The sequence below is a fragment of the Crocuta crocuta genome, unplaced genomic scaffold (assembly GCF_008692635.1).
Source record: "Crocuta crocuta isolate KB4526 unplaced genomic scaffold, BGI_CrCroc_1.0 scaffold593, whole genome shotgun sequence".
Lineage (NCBI taxonomy): Eukaryota > Metazoa > Chordata > Mammalia > Carnivora > Hyaenidae > Crocuta > Crocuta crocuta.
In genome coordinates, this window is record NW_027529544.1 from 76,606 (window position 1) to 86,655 (window position 10,050).

Below are 10,050 nucleotides of genomic sequence, written 5' to 3' on the forward strand. Positions count from 1 at the left end.
CCCTCGCTTGCGTTTGGAGAGAGAAAAGAAAGGGATGTTTTGGCGGAGTCCGTGATGGTTTTATTAACGGCTTCTCAATGGTTACTCTGATTTCTTAATACGGCAAACACAGTATTAATAAAAAGCGTGCACTAAATGAAGCCGTCTATTTTAGGAAAGCGTTGCTATAGACTCTGAGAGGCTTCCTCACAACATTGCTATTACGTTATTTATGGCCCCTGAACTTCATCTCCACTCATCACGGAAATGAATCTTTACTTTTATCTCCGTTCCTCAGCTTCACAAACACTCCCAGGAGCTTCTCTGACTGCTGTTTGGTCATCCTATACATTAAAAATATATACAAGAAAAGGTACGGTGTTGGTTTGGTTTTGTCGCTGAGGGGAAGCAGGCTTCATGCAGGGACTGAATTAAACTACCAATTTTAAAATCAAAACGCTAGGTACCTAATGAGTGACACGCTTAAAAACAGTTAACAAGGGCAAATTTCATGGTGTGTCTATTTTCTCATACACTGATATTTAATTCAAAAAAAAAGAAATGGCTCTGTTTAGGATACAACATTATTCAGGTCCCGTGTACAGAAGAAATCCCATATAAAAACAGGCAGCCAGCACCCAAGCCTGCNTAAAATGGTTGACGGTCAGCAATCTGAGGCCGTTCAACCTACATATTCGTAAGTAAGACAGAGTTGCGCTCTCACCCCGGAAAGTCGCTACTGCTCAGGGAATGTTTGCAGGCCCCAGGGCCACGGGAAAATAACCTGAGCACGATGGCTTGGGACACGCGAGCCACCGCAGGTGGAGAATGGGATATCCTTTAGGACAGCCTGTACGTGTGGCTGAGGGGGACAGGCGAGCGCACCTCACCGCATTGTAATTTAACGGTGGCGGAGCGGATCCCACGGGGGTGTCACGCTTGACACCAGTTTTCATCCGGCAGAAGACAGATTAATTTTAGCTTCTGTTTTCTGCCGTTTTCTTACCGCAAAACTCTGGTTTCTCTCGCAAAGCCATTCCCTGGGTCAACATGGTGACAGGATTCCCCTTAAGGGACAGGACCTTTACCAGTTTCCCTCCTTCAAATCTCCAAGTCATAAAGAGCAGGGCACCCTGCACCCCTTTCCACCAGCACTGGGCGACAGAGCTGACGTCTCCTCTCTGAAGCTCCAACTCTAAAGGGTTATTACGTGTCACAGTCAGGGCCTGATACAGGGAAAGAGCAATCATATTCAATAAGAACATCAGAAAATGTCCAAAATCACTATGGCACATTTAGTCCGTGTGCCCCTCCGGTTCCTGCTCGGCATCAGCAAACAAGGCATTTCATGTCCCCGCACTACCGCGATCCAGCTACCCAGGGTGACAAACTGCGGACATCCTTTTGGGAAATCCCACATTGGGTAGGAAGATCTGGAACACGAAGGGGCTGAGGAAAGGCTGCTCTATTAATTTAACATCAGCCTGCGGGAAAAAGACAAAAAAAACCCACCCCAAAGCAAGACCATGCCACGGGGATTGTTTCAGTAGTATTTTACAAGAGACACAAAACCGGGCTACCCCCTTCAAAGCACCCCCAGTGAAAAGCTTGAAACAGGCTATTGTCAGAGCGCTGGGTACCTTTTCTCTCTTGGCTTTGTTCAGTATTTTCCTCGGCTGCAGTTTCCATGGCTGGCTTCATACCATCCACCAAAAATGCTTTTCCCCGCTCCCCCGACACGCACTTTTCCCCTCCTCTTCCTTTTCTCTTGGACTCCCCTCCGTCTCTTATTTACACCGCGTGATTGAGAGGTTCTGTTCTTCACTACAGTAGATTACAGTCCCTTGCAAGATGCAAAAGACTCGTCAGCGGCAGTTTCCCCTTGCCTACTGGTGCAAAGAGACAGCTGCCAAGGAGCAGGCGGCCACACGTCAGCGAGGATCCCAGTTATAATAAAGCTGCCNAATGCTAATCAGCTCTCCCAGGGAAGAACAGATTTGTGACATCAGAGGACGGGATGCGGAGGAGAAGGGAGAGTGAGCCCCCTCCCACCATGTGACTCAGCTGGTCCGGACATGTGTTCTCTTGGGAGAATGCACGCCTTCCACGGCAAAGTCCTTCCCGGGGGCTGGACCCCATTATGGGGCATCACAGTTTGAGTGAAGTTCATTTGCCCGGACCCTGGCAGACTATAGTCAGAGGACTAGCCCACGGTCTCTATNTACTGTATTATATATATTATAGCATCTATATTAAAGAGAAGAGAAAAGTACATAGGAGGGAAGAAAACCCAAAACGTGGATTTGACCATAGCTGTATGCGACTTGGCATTAGAATTCTAACCCATTCCCTGTCTATATCTGTCTATATCTAATCCATTCCCTGTCTATAACTCACACACAAGGCAGTAAGAGAAACTTTAGCTCGAGCCCAATTCATAAAAAGCTTTCCCTCCATATTTAAAAGCCTCACGTGCTACAAGCATATCTAACTGACATCGTGGTGGCCACTTGGAATGAAAATGGAAACGCAATGGGTTTTCTTACTGGGCATGATTATTTGTATATAGAGCGTTATTCATTAGAACCTATCCCTCAATGTCAAAAGGGTGTTTTCAAGAGCATTCTCAGTGTTCAGCATCAAGGCTATTATTGTACCAATAATGACCGACTGCCGGTTTCACAAGCCTTCCCGTGTACCCAGATGCTATGGGACCACAGATCTCAGCCCATCCAAGCATATGAAAGCCTTTATCATGCTCAGGAGCTGTATGTTTCCAAGTATCACTGGTTTCTATACCATGATTTAAGCATTTGATTGAAACACTTACCTTCACCGTCTCTATAGAAATATCTTCTATAAAAGATATTTATAGAAACTCAAGTCAACTACAGGGACGAATATTGAAAGCCACAGGGTGACGGGCTCCCTGACAGAGAAGAGCCTACTACCAGTTTGTTGGGTTCAGCACCCACCTTAGAAGCCAACTTAAAAACAAGTTAAAGACCACGGTCTCCTAAAAAAATCTCTTCCCAGGGGTCTCCTAAAAAAATCTCTTCCCAGGTTTGACGCTTTGTCGCTCAACACTTAAGAAAAAAATGTGTAAGACCCTGAATCAAAATCCTCCAACAACCTGATCTTTCAACGCCTGAGTTTTAGATAATCCCCAAAGCCTTCTACATTCAATACCCTTGGCCCCTAGTAAGCCAGAAAAGATGGTGAAAAACCAGTTTAGCCTGTTCCAACATTTTCTTTTAATTTTACTTCTCACTTTTCACTTTAACCATCCTCCTCGAAGTCCACACCCACAATCAACAAGGCCTTTAGATTACGGCCCCAGACAATTTTATTGTCTCATGGCGAGAGAATTGAGAAACGTGGCAGCCTACAATTTCAGACCTTCAAAAAGGGATTCATTTGTGATGTAATTGCCTCCACAGGAACACCTGACGATATGTCCGAACAGGGCGGTCTAGTGTATTTTTGCAGAGACTACTTATGGGCACTCAGACCCAATGATGGCACTTGTCACTTTGTGACAGCCCTGTTTTCCTGCAGCAGTTTGAGAACGAAAACCGAAACAAAATTCAATTCGGCACCAAAGGGGACAATCGTGATTAGCTCTGTTACTGGTTTTATTTAAAAAATATGTAGCAAAACCATTCAGTTAGAGAACTGGCAGAATAGAATACTTTTTAGGCTATTACTTAAGAATATTGGGGTGCCTGGGACGCCTGGGTGGCTTAGTCGGTTAAGCGTCCGACTTTCACTTAGGTCGTGATCTCGCGGTTCGTGGGTTCGAGCCCCGCGTCGGGCTCTGTGCTGACTGCCAGCTCAGAGCCTGGAGCCTGTTTCAGAGTCTGTGACTCCCTCTCTCTCTGACCCTCCCCTGCTCACGCTGTCTCTCTCTCTGTCTCCTAGAAATAAATAAAACATTAAAAAAAAAACATTTAAAAAAAAAGAATATTGGGGTGCCTGGGTGGCTCAGCCAGTTGAGTGTCTGACTTTGGCTCAGGTCATGACCTCAACAGTTTGTGGGTTCGAGCCCTGTGTTGGGCTCTGCNCTGGTTCTGTATCATAGTCCTAGAAAACAAAACCATTGGACCAAAGAGTCACAAATTCTCGGGCTGACACCTCGATCTACTTTCACCTTGAAAAACTACATGCAAAAGAGAAATTCACCATTTCTGCCTTATTCACAATGTCACCGCTTCCTTTTCGTTAGGCTGGGAACGTAGGACAATTCTACAAGTTACCTTTGTAACTTCAGACGAAGACTCAAAATCTCACTGATGTCTGTGAAAAACCATTTGAATCGGAAAACGCGAGATAAAAAAAATATTAACAGCAAAAAAGAAGAATATACATTTATAACACTTCTGAGGCACGCAACCATTTTGGCCACAACAACTGGATTATGTAGAATGAGTAGGCTGGGAAATGTCTCATAAAACTGAAAACAATTCCTTGAGCGCCATGAGTTAAGTCGGTCTGACTGGAGGCAAGGAGACTTCCGAAAGCCAAAATAAAAAATAACAATCACTGACCCGAAATGGATGGGTGAGACCAAACCATGTATAATTGCTAATGTGGACTAAGAACAGTAGCCCCTCGTGGTTCAATATATCCAAGTCTTGTGTAGAGTCCCGGCCGGTTCAGTAAACACGCACGGAGTAACCTTCCACGTGCTAGCCTCTACGTAAAGCATAGACTTAACGAGAGACCGTGCGGGTCCCCAGGTAACCTGCAGATGAAGGGGCCACAGAGAGCCTTCCTAACTGGGCAATCCCAGCGGCTGCAAGCACCCTAGGATCACAACACGGAAGGTGAGAGGCGGGAAAGAGAATCTGGGGAAAGCTTCGCAGAGCTGAGCCCTTTGGTTGGGGACTGCCAGGTAGGGAAGGGCAGGGAAAGGTGGGAAAGGGAAGGAGAATGGGAAAGGGCAGGGCAGGGTGGATGAGAGCAGGGAAGGGAGAGAAGGGGAAGGTAGAACAGGGAGGGGAGGGCATCCCAGGAAAAACTAGAAAGCACACAAGAAGGAAAGTGGGATGGTCAATGTGGCCGGGAGCGGATTTTTCTGACCGAGGGTCCAGAGCACAGGGCGTGTGCGCTGGGGGTGGTTGAGTGGCGGGAGGGAGAGGAAGCGAGGTGGCTGGGGATCAGGGGGGCTGAACACAATACCTGGTTAATCCTGGAGGCAGCGGGTGAGGAGGGAAGGCCTGAAAACAGATGTCATCCGTGCTTTACAAAGGTCATGGGGTCGGTGATGTAAAGGACAGAGGGGCAGGGTGAGGCCGGCACACTAACTAGGAATCTCCTGAAATAGTCCGAGCGAGAGATCGTGAGGGTCCGAACTCTGGCCTGGGGAGGAAGGGAGGACCCTGAGGACGTCTCACTGGATACTTAGCGCCTGGGGATGGAAAAGAAGGATGCCAAGGGGAATGTGGAGCCTCCAGCGTGGATGAGCGAAGAGACGATCGTGGGAGGGACCAAAATGGGGACCCAAAGAGGAGGAAGACGTTGGGCGGAGGAGACGAGCACCCACGGTTTGGGGGGTGTGGGGACGCCCCGTGGGAGCTGCCTGGGAACATGGCTCCAAAGGAGAAGGGCTGACCAGAGACTGCGGTCTGGGGGTCTCTGGTGTAAGGGGGGGACCTTGGGAATACAAGGCCACAGCTCTGCTCAAATGCCACCTTCTTGGGGACCGTTCCTGACTTTCTTGTGATAGTAGCCTTGACGTGCCCAGTCCCCTTAAGCTGCGTTAGATTTTCATGACCCAGCACCGACCCATCCAGGCATTTCCTCGCAGACTGTTTCTCTTCCCCCTGGAACAGGAGCGCCTCACGGACTGCGACTGCTGTGTTTTGTTCTCTGCTGTACCACCAGCTCCTAGAACGGTCCCCGGCACGCAGGAGGCCCTCGGCCCGTAAATGAATGGTGAACAAGCGGCCAGACGTAATCAAGGACAGAGACCAGACATACGGAGATCAGAATTTAAGGGACACAGTCTCTTAAAAATGAAGGGACAGGGAAAACTTTAAAGGGAGGGTAAGAGGCTAAGGAGGAAAAATCAGAAAAGCCGGGGAACAAAGCCAAACGACGCATAACGTTAGCATCAGGGGTCATCAGACACCGCGGAAGGAGCAAAGAGGGGGACGGCGGACAGGCAAAAGTATCCTTGACCACCAAGCAGTCACTGGAACTTCCTGGAGAAGAGTTTTGGATGATGGATGGGGTCAGAGCAAGATATCTTGGGCTCCTCCACAATTACTCTCAGAATATGACATTCCCAGGGTCCAGGCGAAACATGCATCCCCTACCTAGGGCTTCATGCCTCTTCCTCTCTGTCTTGGGCCAAATTCCAACTTGTCAAGATGATTTTGATTTTTCATCTGTGATCCGTTCCATTAATATCTTCCCAGGTGTATTTTGTGACTAATGACTGGCCGTCAGTTCTGCAGCATGCGTGTACGTGTGGGGTTCCCACACCAGCAAGCAGCTCTCCGACACCAATAGGACGTCCTAGGATTCAACTCGTTTCTGACACTATCTACCCAGGGCATAGCATCAGGTCCCACAGGTCAAGGGCTCAGGCCGGCGACACTGCCGCCCCTGGCCAACTCAGATGCCAGTTCCAAGTCCGGGTTTTCACCTGTGCTTCTGACTGACCGGCTATAGATCAGAGGTTCCAACGACCCCCTTTCCCTCTTGGGTTCAACTCATTTCCTAGACCAGCTTATAGAATACAGAACAACATTGTACCTATTAGATTACAGGGTTATTATAAATGATATTAAGGGATAGGAATTAAGAGCTAGCTGAAAATATGCACAGGACAACGTACGGGGAAAGTACACAGCTACTGAGCCCTTGCCAGGCATGTGACTGTCCCCAAATTTCCAAGTGCTCGCCAACCCAGAAGCTCTCTGAACCCGGGCCTTCTGGGTTTTTCTGGAGGCTTTGTTACAGAGGCACAACGATTTCATCAGTGGCCAGAGCTGGAAGGGGGGAGGAGGGGATACACGGCGAGGCCGCAAGTGAAAGTTCTAACCCTCTCCTCACTTGGTTGGCTCCACTGGTGACCAGCCCCCAACCTTAGCTTCCACAAGTCACCTCATTCACATAAAAAAGGCACCTTTATGGCTCTCCATTACAGGAAATCCCAAGGGTTTTGGAAGCTCTGTGCCAGAAATGACGACCAAATATTTGTCTTCTAATAAACCACAAATTCAGTCTCCTACTAAGTGTGCCTTACGTGTCTCATATGGCCGTGATCCAAATAACTCATGGAAGAGTTGAATGTGACAAGATGGCGGCGAGAGAATCTTGTACGGGCCACTGCGGACACCATCCCGGTCAGCTGACTGGCTCTTGTNTGGCTCGTGCGTTCATTCACTCCTTCATTCATTCAGCCAAGGTTCATTAAGCACCTACTGCGTGCCAGACATCGAGTCCCTGCTCCATGTCACATGGCCGTGACTGTTCAGTCAACTGGGAACTCATCAGGAATGGGAAGAATGCACGAGAACGCACAACAATCCACTTACATGTCCTTATCCTGGTCGCAAGGCTATCAAATCAAAAGTGTCAAATCCCTACTCCTTCCACTTTGCTCAAACCCTATTACAGGTTTCTTCTCTTCAGAATGACTCCTCGCTGGGGAGTCATTCAATCACCAAGAGGGAGGTTTCCATATTTATTCCAACTACGAATTCCTCTGAAATTTTTACATTTCAACCCACGGTTTTTTCCCCTCAAAGTCCAGCCTCTCAGTACCCAAGGCAGAGCCTCCTTCATTTCCTTTGCATTTACCTCTTTTTCCAGTCTTGTCACTGACGGGTTTCTTTACAGACCATCCCTCTTCTCCCGGTGATGGACGCGCCCTCCATCTTTCCCTTCTAGTGAGCCAGCGTGTCCTCCTGATCCCCCAAGCTCCTGCTTCTCACTAAGGCTGCATTGGTGGAAGACATCCCGCTGGCCACCTCTGGCCAAGGCAAGCAGCCCACAGCCACTGAGTTTCCCCAAGTCCTATTCTTCCCACGCAGTTTCCGGGGCCCAGAAGGCCTTCACGTGCCCAACCGGAGGGTTGGAGAACCTCTCTCTTCTGGCAAAAATTGCAGCAAACACCATTTTGTCAAGGCGAGCACGAGAGCCGGTTTGGCCGGCGCAGGCTGAGGCTTCACGAGACAGGGACAGGTGTGGCGCGACGGCTGTGACACAGGGGCTGGGGGGGGTGGGTAGGAGGGCGGTGCTATGGTGTCGGGAGGGTATGGACTGGATCTGTCTGCCCCAAGTCAAGGGCAGCGCTCTGTCTTCCATCAGTGGTGCCGAAGGTCAGCACCAGGGCCGTCTGGGGCTGGGTAATTCTTTGCTGGGGGCGGGGGGGGGCGCCCTGTGTACCGCAGGTCAGGAGGCAGCATCTCTGGTCTCTATGCACCAGATGCCAGTAAGCTCCACCCCGACCCTGCCAACCACAGATGTCTCCAGACGCTGCCAAGTATCCCCCGGTGGGCAGTGAGCCCCGCTTGAGAGCCACTGCCTTAAGTCTATTCTTTCTTCCCTACCGTTTCCTTGGGCTGTTGTGACATCCGGTGGGCCAGGGGCTTCCTATCAGAGCCACGTGGGAACTCTGAAAATACCCGTCCGTGGCCCCACCCCCAGACCCTGATCTGACGGCTGGAGGTGTGCGGTGGGCCTAGAGCTTTAAAATCGCCCCAGGGGACATGCAGCCAACAGTGACGGTGACCAACCAGAGCCACTTCAGGAAAATTCTACAGAAGGCTGTCTGAGCGATGACTAGGAGGGGGTCAGGGCGGCCAGGCTGGACCAGGGAACAGGTGAGGCAGAAATGCGAAAGTGGGCATCACAGCGGGGGGGAGGGGGGGGCCTTAGGGTTGACCCGGAGACTCTGCTTGGATCCCTCAAAGGACGGTGAGTGCGGAAGGGAACGCGCGGGGAGGTCAGGGTCTCTATTCGTTTCCTGCGGCTGCCATGACCAAGTGCCTCAACGTGGGGGGCTTCCGACAACGGGAATGATTCCCTCACAGTCCCGGGAGGCTGGAAGCCCAAGATCAAAGAGTCAGGAGGGCCACGCTCTCTCACGTGGCCTCCACGTGTGTCTGTGTCTCTTCTTGTAAGGGCACCAGTCCTATCGGACTAGGGCCCACCCTCATCGAGTACGGCCTCATTTTAACATGATGACATCTACTAAGACCCGATTTCCAAATGGCGGCATACTTGAAGGTTCCGGAACTTAGGGCTTCAACATTTTTTTTTCTGGGGGATATAACTGGGAGATGGTCCAGAGCGAGAGAGCCCCCGGGGACCTACCAATACGGGGTGGGGGCTGGGGCTGGTGGGAGCACTACTCTCAAAAGACGCAGAGGAGGTCGGAGATCTCGGGCAGGAAGAAGTGGTCCGCAGTCGAGGTGGCCAGAAGGGGCAGGCTTGGCAAAGGCCGCTGCCATGGAAAATTCCAATTTCCTTACGAGCGTCCACACGAAGATCAGAACGGAAACCGGCTAACACGGGCACTGGAGGTCCGGGATGCGAGCAGGAGAAGCAAAGACAAGCGCAGGCAGATTAAGGGGAAAGGAAGTAAGGAAGCAGGTCCCAAAGTGGCTGGGGCTGGAGACCCCAGGACAGGCGGGGGCAGCTGTGGGTGGGGGTCGGAACACTTCCCGTCCGGAGTGGGAGTCAGGGAGCAGCAAACGGAGGGAAGAGAAAAGGATCGTCCAAGATTGAAGGAATTCCATTTTACAAGAGGCGGCGGGGACAGGGAGGTTCAAAGGGACTGTGCGGGGGGCACCCGGGGCGACAGGACGGGGGGTGGGGATCAGGCCGGTAAACCTCCGACTCTCGATGTTAGTTCAGGTCATGGTCTCACGGTTTGGGAGTTCGAGGCCTGTGTTGGGCTCTGCTCTGATAGCACAGAACCTGCTTGGGATTCTGTCTCCCTCCCTCCCTTCGTCTCTCTCTCTCGTCCCTCCCCTGCTCGCTAGCTCTCTCGCTCTTAAAATAAATAACCTAAAAAAAAAAAAAAAGGAACTGGGCAGAAGAGGGAAGGGGACA

At 50.6% G+C, this 10,050-nt stretch overlaps 1 protein-coding gene across 1 annotated transcript in view; it reads right to left on the bottom strand.

Annotated features, from left to right (window-relative positions):
- The window catches only part of GPM6B (glycoprotein M6B), a 38,279-nt gene extending 36,367 nt beyond the window's left edge, over window positions 1-1,912 (bottom strand). Inside the window, 1 exon segment of the mRNA XM_077761389.1 lies at window positions 1,620-1,912. Coding sequence (XP_077617515.1) covers window positions 1,620-1,680 — 61 coding nt within the window. The 5' untranslated portion in view covers window positions 1,681-1,912.
- Between the last annotated feature and the right edge of the window lie 8,138 nt (window positions 1,913-10,050).